Source organism: Rhinatrema bivittatum, chromosome 1 (assembly GCF_901001135.1).
Source record: "Rhinatrema bivittatum chromosome 1, aRhiBiv1.1, whole genome shotgun sequence".
NCBI lineage: Eukaryota > Metazoa > Chordata > Amphibia > Gymnophiona > Rhinatrematidae > Rhinatrema > Rhinatrema bivittatum.
The window spans coordinates 354,352,217-354,369,297 of NC_042615.1; the positions used below are offsets into that span (position 1 = coordinate 354,352,217).

The following is a 17,081-nucleotide window of genomic DNA, read 5'->3' on the forward strand; positions in this document are numbered from 1 at the left end:
GAATCAAATCCGATGGCTAAAACTGGTATATGATTAGAACTACAGGCTTTCATAGCGGTGATCAGTTTGAGAATGTTGGCATTCACCTTTTGGCCTTTAACAAAGCCCACCTGGTGTGGGGATATTAATTGGGGAAGCAAAACATTAAGATGGTCTGCAAAAATTTTTTAATAGAAGTTTGAGATCACAATTTAATAAAGAAATCGGACGATATGACCCAGGAAGCAACGGATCCTTGCCCGGTTTGGGTAATATGGTGATATGGGCAAGGTTAAAATCCTTAGGAAACTGGTTCTGAAGCAAACCATCCTGGTAAAATGCAACCATGGAATCCACCAATTGGGCATGTAGAAGTTTGTAAAAGTCATAAGATAAGCCATCAGGCCCCGGAGACTTCCCTGTCTGCACTGCTGCGATGGTATTGAGGACTTCTATTGACTGAATAGGCCTATTTAAAAAACCCACCTGCGTTAAGTATAGTTATGGGAGTGAGAAATCTTGGAAGAAATCTGTCTCTGCTTGGCGATTTTCACCAGGTTCGGCGGTGTAAAGTGTCTCATAAAATTCCCGAAAGACTTCACAGATGGCAGCTTTCTGGGATACTATATTACCCTTAGTGTCCTTCATGTGGGGTATAAATGTGTTTGGATGAGCAGATCTCACCAGGTTTGCCATCAACCTCCCGGCTTTATTTCCAAACTGGAATAATTTTTGCTCCCCTTTATACATTTGCTGTTGTGCCCGGGTGTGTAGTAATGTATTTAACCAGTTAAGGATACTATAATATTCCTTTTTTGGGTGGTTAGGAGTGGAAATCAATATTTTTTTGTGGTATTGCAGTTGTTGTTCCAATTGTATGATATCGGTGTTCAGGGTTTTGTAAAGAGCCGTTGTGTAAGAAATGATTTTCCCCCTAAGGACAGCTTTGGACATCTCCCAGAACAACTGAGAGGTATGGGTATGTTGTTGATTGTTTAAAAGAAACTCATCCCATTTTGCTTGCAAACATTTTTGGAATTTTACATCTTGTTTGAGATGTGCAGGAAACCTCCACATACAGGGTCCATCACGTTCAAATTTCGTGTGTAATTGCACGGCTACTAGCAAGTGATCCGAAAGAGCCTGGGGTTCAATTGTAGCTGTGGTGATAGTGGAAAAATGACTCTGAGACACCAGAATATAATCAATTCGAGAGAGAGAGGAGTGCGCCCTGGAAACGTGGGTATAATCCTGCTCCGTCGGGTGCAAGACTCACCAGATGTCTAAAAGTCCTAGTTGGGAACATAAATACTCTATGCCTTCCAACTTTTTTCCCTGTCCTCGTGCTGCTGCCGCTGGGGAGCTGAGATCAAAACAATGGTCATGGAAACAACTGAAATCCCCCATAAGGTGGAGAACCTCGTGTGTGTGAGCTAAAGGTAGGTTACACAAATTTTCAAAGAAACTATGGGTGTACTCATTGGGGGCATATAAGTTGCAAATGGTAACTTGAACATTGTTCCACATGCCTATAATAATAACATAGCGTCCATCCTCATCAGAGATTTGGTTAGTGATAGTAATGTTGAGATTCTTATGGATTAGTACAGCAACTCCCCATTTTTACCTTTGTGCTGCAGAGTAGACACAAGTTCCCATCCATTCTCTATGCAGCTTTTCATTTTCTGTTGGAGAGAGATGGGTTTTCTGCAAACACGCTATATCAGCATGGAGATGCTTGAGGTGAGAAAATATTTTTTTCCTTTTGATAGGGGACCCTAAACCATTAATGTTCCATGATATCACCTTATCCATGATCATAATTGTCAGCATTTGATGAGGGCCATAGCCCTATACGTTGCAACCAATTAAGGAACAGTGGGGCCCCCAGCTCAGCCTCCCTGCTCCCCATCCTTGTTTCAAATATTATACTTAAAGGGACTTCTGGTTGCATCCATCATAAAGAGTGGGTCTTATCTGATGGACTACTAGCTTTTTCGCAGCCTCTCTTGCCTATGCATACGAGTGGATGTCTATACTATCGGTAAGCTCCCTCCCATGCCCTCCCCCCTGAAAACTTCCCCCTCCCCTATCCCAGTCCTCTGAGTTTAACCACTGCTGCAGTGGCTTAGAGATCATGTGTCTATATATGTACATGTGTGCAGGTGTCACACTCCCACTATAGTGCTTTCCCTGATGTAAATGACCTGATATGCAGACCCATTAATAAATCTACAATAGTTAATATAGACCAAGGGAACAAAAGAGAAAAACAAAACAAGACCAGTGGAAAACAGCCTGGATATCACCTCTACAGGAGATCAACAGACAAATTGTCCCCAAGAGGGAAAGTCTTTGCGGAATATCTGCAAAGCACCCCATCGCTTGTAGCTCAGAGCCGACTTCTCACCGTCTGCTGTATGCTTCAACGGTATTGTTTTCCAGGAACCAGCAGACTCTGTATGTTGATATGCTATGGGTAGCGTGTTGTAGTCTAGAGCGGTTGTGCTATATAACTCGTGTCTGTCATAATGGCAATTCGTTTCCTCACTGTGTCGCTTTGTGTCGCTTCGTTAAAAAAAACAAAAAACAAAGAGGCGATCCAGGCTCTACTCAAATGCGTTAAGGTGTAGTCCAGGTCCATCATAGTCATGATGCTCTGACTGGTGGGCCAGCATTGCGCAGCTCCCTGGATTATGCTGTATTGAACCTTGATGGCAGACAACCGCTTATGATAATGTAGGTGATAGCACACTAGCAAAATTCTCATCCAGGTATTGTTGACAAAGTCCGGTCTAGATTTCAAAAACTCTCAACACAACCTAAAACGTATGTGAGCAGTCAATCCCCAATATTCTCTGCTTGAGAATAAAAACAAAGAACCAAAAGAACAGTCCATCATGCAATCCACCTCCCTGCTCATAGAACGTATGCCCTAGGCATCCACCAACATGCAGGCAAAGTCCTGGTTTTGAGCATACACTGTGTCCCTCCTGAACTTTCAATGGGGTTGCTGAATAAACTGCTGAGTTTGTTCGGGGGTATCAAAGGTATAAATCTTGTCATTGCTCCACACTTTTAATTTGGCAGGGTAGATCAGTGAGAAGTGCATCTGGCATTTGAAAAGCTCCGTGCAAACGGTAGAGAAGGATTTCCTGAGTTTAGAGACCTGTGTCGAGTAGTCTTGAAAAACTCTAATCTTTGATCCATTGTAGGCTACTTCCTGCTTTTTCCGATACGATTGCCAGATGTCTTGTTTGTGGCGAAAATTTAATATCCTTCCTCGCCCCAAGTCAATGAGCATGCTCCACCATGAGCTTTCCCTGGAGTGCCGGGAGCCCAAACTCCTCCAGCAGCCATTTTTCTAAGAGGGTACAGAGATCGCTGTCAGCCATGGTTTCTGGGAAACCCAGAAACCTTAGATTCACCCGCCGATTGTGATTCTCAAGGTCGTCTAGTTTCAATTCTAGAGCATTAAGTATGAGTTCTTGCACCGTCCACTTTGTGGTGATAGTCGAGGTATCTTCTTCCAATAGCTATCCGGCCTTCTGCCTGATCTAAGCGTGGAGTGATCTCCGTGAAAGCCGAACAGACTTCTGTGAGGTGCTCTTCAATGCCGGCTAATTTTTCCCCAAACTTTTCATCTAGTGCGGCCCTGGCAGTTTCTTTGATGTCAGCTAATGTGATTCTGGCACACGAGCTTTCCCCCACACTGTCAGGCCCAGTCACCATTTTTGTACTTTTTGCGGCCATCTCCAGCGGCGATTGTTGCATATATCGTACTATTGACATATGCTCTTACTGGGGCTGGTGGTCAACTGTCCGATTTTCGTGTGTGAGGGTCAGAAGGTAATCAATTGTGGGAGCGGACACCCAGAGCCTGAAGAGAAACCTCCTTCCGGCTCACCACATCACGTGACCTCCCTCAGTCAAAGCTTTTAAAGAAAAATACTCCATTCAATACTGCAATTTAGCCCAACTGGTTCAGAAGTCTGCCATTCAAAAATTAATCTTTGTTCCTTACGGGTTAAGATCTTAGAATTATCTCCTCCTTGTTGCATTTTCACTTGAGTTATAACAAAAGATTTTAAATTTGCAATAGTATGTTTACGATTAACCAAAGAGGCACCTTCTTTCTCAATACAGATGCAACTCATATGTTCTAAAATTCTTGTTCTAACTTTCCTTTTTGTTTGTCCAATATACAACCGTTTACATGGGCAGATCACTGCATATGCTTCTTGTGCAGAATGACAGTCATATGTGTCAGGGAGCTTGTAAAACGTACGTTGTGATGACATGTAAAATTGAGTGATTTCAAATACATTAGGACAAACTGAACAGGACCCACAACTGACCTGTCCAATGGTCAATGATAAACTCTTACTTAATGTAGGGAGACAAGAAGATGTCAAAAAATCTCTTAGGGAATGAGATTAATTCTCTGGATTAATTCTCTGGATCCAAATCTTCAATTCAGTTTCCAATATCATCAGCAAGGCATTGCTTTTTTAGATTTATAGATCTATAAAAGTCAAGGTAATTTATACACTTCTATATTCAGAACAGCTACAGATAGAAATATATTACTTCATTACAATAGTTACCATCCATATAGACTTAAAGAGAACATACCTATTGGACAGTTCTTAAGACTCCAGATTTACTCAACGGTGGTTGAATGTAAAAATAAAGCAGAGGAACTAATATGTAGATTTCAGGATCAAGGATACAAAAAATCATGCATTAAAAAGGCATTTAAAGAACATTGTTTGCCAATTGAGCAAATTTATTGACACCTTCTGGGAAATCATAAGTTTCGCAGTTTATCATGCAATTCCATATTCTCCATATACAAATCATGTGAAAAATATTATTCACCATCATTGGTCCATTCTGAGTCATGACAACCTTTTTAAAGAATTACCAGTTTTTGCCATCAAAAAGAATTGTTCCCTACAAGATTTTTTGACATCTTCTTGTCTTCCTACATTAAGTAGGAGTTTATCATTGACCATTGGACAGGTCAGTTGTGGGTCCTGTTCAGTTTGTTCTAATGTATTTGAAATCACTCAATTTTACATCATCACAGACAGAATGAGCTCTGTATTTTAACATGCTTTTCCATACAGTCCTGAAGACCAGTTTCAAACTCTTTTGCACATATACATTGAATTAGATATGGCCATAATTTATAAAAATTGCCCTCTCCTTCCCCCTCCCCCATGACCGAAGGAGGTTAAAATGCTCAAAATACAAAAACAACAATCAACTTCAAGATCATAGGGAATGGAAAGAGAAAAGAAAAGAAAAAGAGAGACGATTTCAAGACTTTCTTTTGTGTTTGGTATATATTTCTTGGATTATTCCCCTTTTAAATTCATGATGAGGCCCTCCTAGGCTTTACAGGATGATTGCACAATCATTGTGAGGTTGTAATCAACAATCCCGTCATCAAGTAGACAGAACTTGGACTGGCCCATTTTTACAATGAATCTTTTTCACCTAAGAATTACAAATGCATTGTGTAGAAAATTAAATACAGACTGGAAGAGTATAAGCACAGGAAAATGTAACATTTGAATATGAGAAAAATGGTGGCATTTTATAGGTGATGTATTAGGTCAGCAATGGGAATGTGTGGCCCATGGGCTGCATCTACTTGTTGCTCAATTTCATCCTGCCAATGGCAAGACCCCCAGAAAAAGCTGATCATGGCAGTAGAGCCTGCTCTGCTCGAGCTGCTTGCTCTCACTTGCCTCTCCACAGTCTCCCCCCAGAAATACTGGAAATAGCTGATAACTCTTCCACCTCCTCTCCCCCAGAAATGTGCTCTTCCACCTCCACCTCCTGCCCCTCCAGAAACAGCTAATTACTAATAAGGTCCTTCATCTCCAAAAGCATCCCCACCCTTATATTATTAGGTCCCCTGGAGGTGAACAATTGCCTCCAAAAGTTTGCTCTTCATCCTTACCAGAGGTTTAAAGCCAAATTTATAAATTCACTTTGTGCAATCCTTCACTGGCAGAAGGGAATATAATGTACTTAACATTTTCAATTATTTTTTTTAGCCTAGATTTTCTCCTGCAGGAATAAGCAGACTGTTTTAGAAACTTTAAGTGACACTTTAACAATTTTGTTAGCTCCTTAAGTAGCATTGCTCTGATTCATTTACTTGTTCTTATTTTCTCACTTTCTCTCTTCATCTCTTGGTTTCTTATTGATGTTATTTATTTGGAAAATGCTGAGCAGCTCAAATCAGAGCAGCTGAAAAAGTAATTTAAGGCCAAGGCACTGCAGCTACTTTTAAGCTTCTTTTTTTGTATTGTGCTTTTTTACTAATCTCAGTTTTGAAGGTTTGTTTAAATTTAAATAATCTTTAAAACAGGGATGGTGATTTTGAAACAACCGCACGGGCACACATGTATGCGTGTATGTTGGCTTATGCCAAAGGGCCATATTATACCATATGCATGCATTTGTACACATGGTATAAAATAGGTTGTATGTGCATACATGTGCACACAATTTTATATGGACATGCACATGTGTGCACAAATGCCGCCTCTACTGTGTAAATGGGGGGATTTTAATAGACATGTGTGCCGACACAATTACCAGTTTCTCCAGTTCGAACCCAGTTCTCCCAGGTAAAGGATAGGACTTCCTAATCCCCCTAGTTAATTAGCCTTCCATTTACCCTGTTAGCCCCTATCCCTAAAATCCCGCTGACTAGCCTATCTCTGTTTGTTTTAGGACTTACATACCATCCACAGCAGTAATAAAGTTACGCGGTAGGGGACCCTGGCATGCACTTGTGCATGTAAGTATTTACATGTTGGTTTCATTAATAAATCCTGGAACTCCCATGTCCTGTCCAGGCCACGCCCATTGCCCTCCCCTTTTCCAGAAAAAAATGTTGTGCGCATACCGGGTGATTCGCTCATACACGGGTGTCTTTTAAAATCAGCCCAGCTTGCACTGGCTTGACTTCTGTGCATATCTTCCAGCTTTGGTGTGCACCAGGATTTTAAAATTTACCCCCAAAGTAATAGAAGTACATCTTTGATTGAACCTCAATACATTTTTCTTAAAAAAATTAGGAGGTTGCTTATTATTATTATCATCAAAATTGTGATTGCTTCTAATACTATTTTGGTTCATAACTTCATTTTACATCTAAGCTGTAGATACTCTGCATTACAGAAACATGGCTGGAAGACGGGTAGACTATTTGTCTGAAATAAACTTGCCCCCTGTTATAAATGTAGATCCTTTAAAAAAAATGGTAATACATTAAAATGCAAATAACATGACATTAAGATTTTTTCTAGAGCTGTTGTGCTTTTATTAAAAGCTGAATCCAAAGATAATCTAGCATTTCTTTCAGCCCACCATCCTCCTATGACAAATCACTCTTCCATAGACAACATTGTAGACCTTAATGAGGTGTCCTAATTTGAAAGTCCTTGGAGATTTTAATGTACATGCAGATGACCCCAAAAACAACTGGCCAAGAATTTTTATTGGTTATGAATGACCTGGGTTTTGTCAGCACATTAATTCCTCAACACACACAGCAGGACATTCCTGAGATCTTTACTTTATTTTAGGAAATATGATCCAATTAACAAATCTATCCAGGCCACTGTACTATCTTGGTCTGATCGTTTACAAATAACATTCTTTCTGCAGGTTGAAGAAGTCTATAATATACATGGAATGCAAGGATTATGCATAATAAACTGGCACTGAACTTATCAAAAACTGAAACTGTAGTCATCTAGCATAGTGATTTCTGTTTAATCCCTCCAAATATTAAAGTGGAGATGAATAGCTGAGAGTTTCAGCACATGCAAGGAGCCTGGGGGTATTCATTTATTCTAATCTATCTTGTGTCCAGCAAGTAAAGGCTGTGATTAAATCGAGCTATAAGCTGTGGCTATTACATGGGCTAAAAGAAAGCACTTTTGCGATCTGCAGACCTTCGTTCAGTGGTGCCCAGCTACACTGGATTATTGCAATTTGTTTCATTTGAGTTTGCTGATAACTACATTGAAATCACTACAAATGTTGCAAAATGCTGTGGTTTAGTTAATTTTATAATCACAGCATTAGAGTTCACATCACACTGGTCTTATTTGACCTTCATTGGCTTCATATCCAGTGGAGGACAAAATATAAGGTTGCAAGATTTGTGCACAAGCTGCTTTCTCAAGACTCTCTTCCGTGGATTAATTTTATGCTTTGAATATATAATTCTACGAGATCATTTTGATCTGCACAGAGAGGGCTTCTAGACGTTCTAACTATATGACAGGGCTCATCTGGCCAACACAAAGGTGTGGATATTCTCAGTAGGTGCTGCAGTCATTTGGAATGCCTTACTTCAGGAGTTAAGACTGATGGACTGTGGTAAAACATTCAAGGGACTGTTAAAAACCTTTTTCTTTAAACATGGAATTCTTGTGAAGTTGTGACTGGTTCCCCTATGTGAGACATACCAACTATATCTGGGAATGTTGTCTTCTGTTTTTGCTGTTATATTTTTATTTGATTATGTATATTTTTTATATGCCGTCTGGGGCCTTGGTATAGGTAGGTTATAAATACTGCAAAAAAAAAAAAAAAAAAAAAAAAACCAAACCCAAAGTGAGGCGTTCTATAACCTAGGGAAAGTCTACAAAGCCTTTTTCATTGGCTAAAGGATTCAGGATAGAATTGGCTGCAGCAAGAGGTGAAAACAGGTCTTGAAATAGTCAACCAGGTCCTCCTGGAGCAGTTTCTGGATGGGCTGGACTGAACTATTGGGAAGTGGGTGTGTCAGCATCTGGGGCTCACCCTGGAAACTGCATTGGAAGAGGCAGATGCCATCCATCAGGCTTAGTTGATGCCAGAACTAATACAAAAGCTAGAAAGGCAACCCACATAGGGTCTCTGGCATGGCAGTGAAAGTGTAAGACTCCAACAACGATCCTCAGAACAGGATAGCTCTGGTTCCTTACTCCTGTCCACAGACCCCAAACCTGCCAACTTGCTTTAACTGTGAAAATTAATGCAATTTGTCCAAAGTTAGTCTCTATGGACATCAAACTGGTGACATAGCCAGCACTAGATGTTAAAATGTTCATGGGTTAGCTAAACTTTTCAGAGGAGGGATGACCACCAAGTCTAAACACACAAGCATGCTCCCATTGTGGAGAGAAAGTACACATTTTCAAAGACTGTCCATGGCTTGAAGATGAAGAATTGGAATGTTCCATAGCTGTAACTTCATTTATATTCCTCATTTGAGACTTTGGGACTTTGTGATCTCATTTGAGTTGTTTAAGATTCCTACCCAATCTCTGGTAGGTTTAGGGTGTAGAAAGACTCTTATCCGGAAGAAGTCACCCCAGGAAAGGTGTATCGATTACAAGAAGAAAGCGACACTTCTCTACATATGTGGTGACTAGCAGTACCTAACCAGTCAGGTTCTACTGAACCAGGGAAAGTCCCTGTTTTTCTGGGATGCAATTATCCCTGGTTTGAGACTCTATGGGGCCAGCTTATGACCAGTCTAGTCAGCCCAGACTACATTGAGATATCTCCCCAGGAAAACTTTCCATGGGATGATGCAAACGTATACAGCATGAACTCAATGATTCTCAGACCATGAGGGCAGCACCAGAGAAGAAAATCCGAAAGGTCCCAATGTTTAGAGTTTGCTGTGGACAGAATTGCTCTGAAGACAAAAGAAAAGGTAGAATGATTGACTGGGAAAAGGCATGCCAGTGACTTCACTGTTTCAACTTTATATGGTGACATGGATCAGAAGGAACCATGAGTGTTTCGGGAACCCTTAACTGATTCCCTAAAAAGGATGGAGAAGGGTAACTCTGGAGAAGTTAAGCAAGCCCCACTTGAAAGTAGTTCCCTTGGCAGGAGGCATTTACAGATGTTGGAGGGGAAAAGTATTTTCTGGCCTAGGGGATCCAATACCAACCTTACCCTACACTAGGAAAAGAAATGGTCAGTCCTAGTTCAGGGTGGGAAAGGAAAACAGGAATGGTGATTCACTTCCCCTGGAGTAACCCTGGTAGAGGTAAATACTTGACCTGACAAGGTCAAGTTGAGGGGGAGATTATGTAAAGGAATATATGTTAGACCATCCTAAAGTCTAGGAGCAGGCATTTTGTCTGGTCCAGCTTAAGACAGCCCACAAAGGAATCCTGGTTGCAGAGCATTTCCCCTGGGAAGAGGAATAAGGTGGTAGGCTTCAGGGTGGACAGGGCCTCACAAGCTAGGAGAAGGAAGCAGGAGCTTTGCTAAAACCACTTGACTGAAGACTACTGCATTTTTGTTTCCAGCACTGCTGAGGTAAGCAGGCTCTTAGTTGTTTAATTTGCCTATAAATAATAAAAATCTGTATAAGAATAGCTGGAATCCATGCTACTCTGTCCTCCAGTATGGTAAAGACTGCTCATGCTGTGTTACAGGGCCTAATAGCAGATATAATGGCTTATTTTGTTGATGAAAAGATATTAGATATTCAGAATGAATTTTCAAACATTCCTTCCCAGGATAAAACCATGTCAGAAGACTTAGAATTGATTGATTTTTTTCTTTTTTCATTCAGGATAAATTCCTATTATTTAATAGCAATTCAGAACTAGCTGTACTGAAAGTCTTGCGAGAGTTTGGTTCTGTCACTTCTCCCCTAAATCTGTTCCCTTCCAAATTGGTTAAAAAAAGTAAGAGCTTGGCCTTGGTCCTTATCTCTGTGCCATGATTAACACGAGCTTGGACTTTGGACTAGTGCCATCTTCCCTAAAAGGAACCAAAGTATTATTCCATATAAATTTCTAACCTACCATTTGTCTTCAAACTACTTGAAAAACTCATGTTTCAGCAACTTCTCAACTATCTAGACAAAACAAGATAATCTGACTTTCACCAAGGCCATAGCACAGAAACAGCTCCACTTACAGTGGAGGAAAAGATGCCCTCATTATCCTATTGGATATAAGTGTAGCTTTCAATACCATAAATCATAATTTGCTACTTGAACATTTGCATGAGCTTTGGTTAGGTAGTACTGCACTTAAATGGTTTAGATCCTATCTGACAGGCTGGATTTAACCAGGTAAAGTGGGGATCTAAACCATCATTAACAAGATTTCTATGATGTGGAGTCCCTCAGGGCTCAGTCCTATGCTGTTTAATTTTTACCTGTTCCTCTGGCAACCCCATGGAATTAGCTCAGTCTTTCCTCTTTGTCGATGATATTCGGTTGGTGGCGCACATTGATACTATAACTTCAGTTGACCCTGGCAAATCGCAATAGCTGTCTTGCTTCTATCTCCACATGGCTGACTGAGCATAAACTTAAATTAAATCCCTTGAAGTCAGAGGCAATTTCAGTTTCTTGGCCACCGGTTTCTGGTTCTTTGGGGCAGGCTTCTTTTTGTTCTCCTACTGCTTCTTGTTGAGCTTGAAGGAGCCCGAAGCTCCACTGCCCTTGGTCTGCACAAGGCTGCCCTTGTTCACCAGGCTCTTGACTGCCAGCTTCAGGCAGCTCTTGTTCTTCTCCACATCGTAGCCCTTGGCCACCACAGCCTTCTTGAGGGCGGCCAGCGATACCCCGCTGCGCTCCCTGGAGGTGGATACGGCCTGCACGATCAGCTCCGGGACACTGGGGCCCGAGGACTTGCGTACCTTCGAGGCACCTGCCACTTTCTTCTGCTTTTTCTTGGACGCTGCTGGAGCAGGAGGTGCAGTGGGAGCTGCCGCCAGGGCCGTTTGAGTCATGCCTTTTCTGCGAGCGAAGAAACTTCAGTCACCGAAATTCTCCCCAAATACATTTCAGGCACTTCCCCACACAGCCACTTCCCCTGTATTTATAGCAGGAAAGCCGCGCTCTGATTGGCTGCACCTTTACTACCTGCAATTTGGATCACCAGAGGAAATTAACAGTCTTCCCTCAATTTCTGGGTTGATATATACCCCAGAGATGTAGTAACCATGCTATTTATTAATTTGGACTCAAAATTTACAATCCTTAACCAAGTTTCATCTGTTCTCTATACTAACTATTTTTACTTGTGTTTTTTTCACCAATAATGGAACATCCTAGAAAAAAAACATCTTGAAGGAATTGTCCACTCTTTGATCATGAATTCCCTAGACTATTGCAATGCTTTATATAATTGTTAAAGCGCATTCAACTGATCCAAAACATGGCGGCTAAACTTGTCCTCAGAGATAAAAATATTTGACAGAGCAACTCCCTTGCTGGCTAAACTTCACTGACTCCCTATTATCCATAGAATTACATTTAAAATTATTACTCTTGTGTTTAGATGTTTGCATAGGGGCCATCCTCAATATTTTTCTGACTTGCTGGTACCTTAGAAGCCTACCTGTTCTCGTCATATTTACTATTCCATCAGCCTCAGTGATAAGACTCAAACTTTTGGATAGTAGAAAGACTAGGGGGCACTCCATGAAGTTAGCATGGGGCACATTTAAAACTAATCGGAGAAAGTTCTTTTTTACTCAACGCACAATTAAACTCTGGAATTTGTTGCCAGAGGATGTGGTTAGTGCAGTTAGTATAGCTGTGTTTAAAAAAGGATTGGATAAGTTCTTGGAGGAGAAGTCCATTACCTGCTATTAAGTTCACTTAGAGAATAGCCACTGCCATTAGCAATGGTAACATGGAATAGACTTTTTTTTGGGTACTTGCCAGGTTCTTATGGCCTGGATTGGCCACTGTTGGAAACAGGATGCTGGGCTTGATGGACCCTTGGTCTGACCCAGTATGGCATTTTCTTATGTTCTTATGTGTCTTACTGCTTTTAGTTATGTAGCACTCTTATTATCGAATGACCTCTTTATCTTAAATTGGAAAATAATTATTTAAAATTCCAGACAGAGATTAAAGTATTTCTCTTCTCACAAGCTTTCAGGTGAAAGAAAATACATGTTTTATGGTTATATTGCCCTATGCTGACCACTATTATTTTAATTATGGTTTACTTTCTGCCAGCATTGGGTATTATTAAGTCCATATCATAGGTATTTTTATATGTTCTAATCCATCATAACTTATTTTTAACTTAATATATTCTTACTGTAACCTCCTGACAGGGCACATAAAAAGATGAGAGGGTCTAATTCCAGTCTGAGCCAAGCCTCAGTTTCTTGTGGGTTCAAAAATTAAAATGGTCGAGCAGATGGTGTAATGGATCTGATCAGAGGCAAAGGCAATATTTTTCTAAGCTGAACACAGAAAACTTCATCAGCATTTCTGTGACCCACCTCTGATTGCTCCCACCTTTCCTTTAACCTCTGTCAAACCCACACCTTGAGATAAAGCAGGCCTCATGCCAAATGGTATGTTCAAAATAAAATGTTTTACTTACAAACTGTAGATACCAGCAGTCAGAGTAAAATTACATAAAAATCAATGAGGAGGGACCTGGTGAGTAGAGCAATTTTGTGCTGCCCTGGGCCAGCTGTGCAGGAGGAGGAAGATCCCACCCCTTGCCTGACATCAGCACTGTGACCCCTGCACAAATTCAGCATGCCTATGGCTCTTACCAAGGGACCTGGTGAGAGGAGTAGTTTCATGCTGTCCTGTGCTAGCTGTGCAGGAGGAAGATCCCACCCCTTGCCTGACATCAGCGCTGTGACCCCTGCACAAATTCAGCAGCATGCCTACCATTCGTGCATAGCCTAAGGCATGAGCCAAAGTGGCATGCCCCTTGTGAACCCCTTGGGGAGCCCCATGGGAGATTGCCTGGAACACTCCAAACTTGTGAGTAATTCCACCAATTTTGAGCAATTTTTGTCTCAACAGATATGGGGAAAAAAGGAAAGGGAAGACCATCCCCTTGGTAAATCAGCCAAAGCTGCTGGACCTGGACTCTTAGACTCTTGAGTTATTTCCATTAATCAGGCATGTTCTAGAAAGGACTATAGATGAAAGCTCCTCACTGTCACCTCCGAGCAATGTTTTTTTGTTGAGCCCAAAAACTGGATTCCTCTTGTACAGCCATCATTAATTATAGACCCCTGTGTGCAATTTCAAGTGCCTATATCTGATAAATCCTCTTTCTTCTGATGCTACTGTGGATATTCGAGTTAGTAGCACCAAAATTCCATTGGGTGGTACTGGACTTTCCTCAATTTTAAACAATGCAGTAGTTGCTGAAAATGTTCCATCAAGTGAGGAGAATGACTCAAATATTCCACATGTATTTCCAAATTTTTCTCCGGTGATTTTTCCCAATATACAGGGTGATGCAACTCCAGTTAGGAAAAAAGGTGCCATTGGAAGATTTAGAAGGTTCCCTATGCTGTATAGAGAGTATCTTACAGGATTGTGCAATGTAATTATGTAAGTTTTCCGCTGGTGCCTCTACTCAGATAGAGAGTTATGCTTCTTGTTTAACTGCTCTCAGTTGGATCTCTTCTCTACACAAGTAGCGGACTTACATACTTCCAATGGAATCCTGGCTAAAGATAATATTTCATTGCATTCTAAAATTGAATTGTTAGAAAATTTCAATAAATACAAGAATTTATGTTTTTTGAATTTTCCCAGGAGTAGATGTCTATCTCCATATGAAATGGTTAAGAAATATTTTATAGAGAATTTAAAGATTCCATCTCAAAATATTCCACCAATGTATAAGGTATATTACATTTCATTGCTAAAGTATTCACCAAGTTCTTATGATGGAGCAGCTAACTTGCTGATTTCCTCTCAAAACTTGGATGTATCAGCCTTAATAGAAACATTTCAGGTAGATATTATTGTCAGAGAGACCTTGGTTGTTACCTTTGCCCTTGATATGAATAGAGACCTTGCTCTGAAATGTTTTTTAAAGAACAGATCTCTTTTCTTTATGGGTGCTAACATAAGTATTTTTCCTGATCTCTGCAGACAAAATCAACTGCAGGGAAAGAATTTTCTTGAAATTAAGCCACATTTGTTGGCATTGGAAGCAACATTTTTTCTTAAATTCCCTTGCAAGTGTGCAGTAGTGTATCAGGGGTACAAATTTATTTTCTTTGACCCTACGTAGTTGAAAAGATTTATAGATAGTAAATCTGTCTTTTAGAACTGTTTGTATCCTTTCTGGTTGATTTGATACTGAGGTTTAATTCAAAGGTATTATAAATTGATGCTCTTGTTTCAATCTTCCCCCAATTTTGGACTTGTGGTTAATGTGGTAAACTCCTTTTTGTAAATTGTATGTATCTCTTTCTTTTAATTTCTTAATTTATTTTCTTTACAGCTTAACATTTCTTGTTGAATAGTGCTTGATATTTTGCAAAAATTCTAATAAATAAAATATTTAAAAAAAAATAAATCATAGTTTGTAAAAGTGCACAGGATTCTTAAAGCATTAGTAGCAGTACCAGATCAGCAACAGTAAAAACAACAACACAACTTTTGTAGGGAACCTTTGGTTTCCCTAACTAAAAGGAGTATAATAATTGATTGGGGAGGTTCTGTGTAGAAATTAGTGAGAGACGTTTGGGTCCCCCGTGTTGCAGTGGATTGGGATGCACCTGTATTTGAGGCTGGATTTGGGATAGCAATGTGCTCTCTCTCCTTCAGAGGATAGACCTGATGGTGATCTGATACAGAGGAGGCATATTTTGAAGTAACTGTCTTTTTGCACTATCTTTTCTGGTTGGAGGCAAGGAAGTTTTATTCCACCCTTTCTGCTTCTTGCTTGATTTTTTTTCCCCTTTTTTAGGGTTCAAAGACTATTTTTGTTCTACTGGGAGCTGATGGCCCTTGGTACCCTGGTTCAGTAACCAAACCATTGAAAGAGGAGGAATTGTGAGCCATGAGGGCTAGCAGGGATGAAGAAATTATACAAAAGCAGGATACTCTTAAATGTATACAGGAGCTACAAGCTCAGATCATAGAACTATTAGAGAATCTGGAGATAGAGAGGCAGCAAATTGCCTCAAAGCCAGAGCCAATAAACCACCTGAACGCTAGTGAACTCTAACAAGAACTGTGGACGAGGTATGAATCAGAAGAAGCTAAGTTTGAGAAGGCTCTGTTAGAAAAAGCCAAGAAGCAGGCAGTCCCATTCCAAGAGTTGGAGCCTCAATCAATGAACTCGAAGGATGAGACCCCTGCCACAACAGATGAACAACTAGGCCTGGAAGGGGGGGAGCAGAGGCTGGAGATCCAGAATGGTGAGCAACCTCAAACCTGAGAAGACCAGGTTTGTAAAGAAAGGATTGGGTTAAAATATATGAGAGGGAGCACAGGATATGAAGAAAAATTAAATTAGCTTATGAAGGAGTTACAGAAAATTGCCTTAGAGTTATCTCAAGTGGAGATAAGTAGCTAAAGAGGTTGCTATATTAAAAGCAGAATTTCAAGAACAATCAGTATGTCCTGAGAATCAACTCAGCCTAGCTTGGGAAATGGAAGGCAGCAAAGACAGTTTCTTTTAGGACCAGCAGGTGAAACCTCCATAGGGGACTCCCAGAAGTTTGAATACATACATGTGGAAAGTGAAGGTTCTGATGTCAGAAAATGCCCTTACAAGAAAAAATCAGGAGAACATTATCCAAGGGTGAACATAGTAGGAAAGGGATAGTAGATTTGACCATAATCCCTAAAGAACAGAGGAATGTGGACATTCAGAAAGTCTGAGAAGAAACTCCTAATTGAATATAAAAAATATAGAATGAACAAATGTCAAAGTGATGAAGCTGTTACTTATAAAGCATTCTTGTGCATTCCTCAAAGAAGTTTGCAAGACAAAGCTTTATGTTTTTTGTTTTTTTTCTCTTTTGTGTTTGAAGGTAAATGGGGCTACACTATCTCATGCAGGGAAATTTTTAGGGGGAGGGTATGTGATGATCTCGAGGTGTTTGCTTAAGTCCCTGCACAAAAAGAAAGGTGAAGGATTGGGGGATGCTTTTCAGCACCAAGGAAGATGGCTGCCTAGATCTTCAGCTCTTCAAATTTCTTTTTATAAGCTTTTATTTTGTTGCTAAAATATTTTGGATCTCTATTCCACTGACTTCAGCCATATTGCTGCCATGTCTGGCTCTAAATCTGGTAAAATCAAAGCTGC

At 40.4% G+C, this 17,081-nt stretch overlaps 1 protein-coding gene across 1 annotated transcript; it reads right to left on the reverse strand.

Moving 5' to 3' along the window:
- Positions 1–11,433: 11,433 nt before the first annotated feature.
- On the reverse strand, positions 11,434–11,769 carry LOC115080789 (histone H1.11R-like). The gene has a single exon (XM_029585201.1). The coding sequence runs from the start codon at positions 11,767–11,769 to the stop codon at positions 11,434–11,436; it is 336 nt and encodes a 111-aa protein (XP_029441061.1).
- Positions 11,770–17,081: the final 5,312 nt, after the last annotated feature.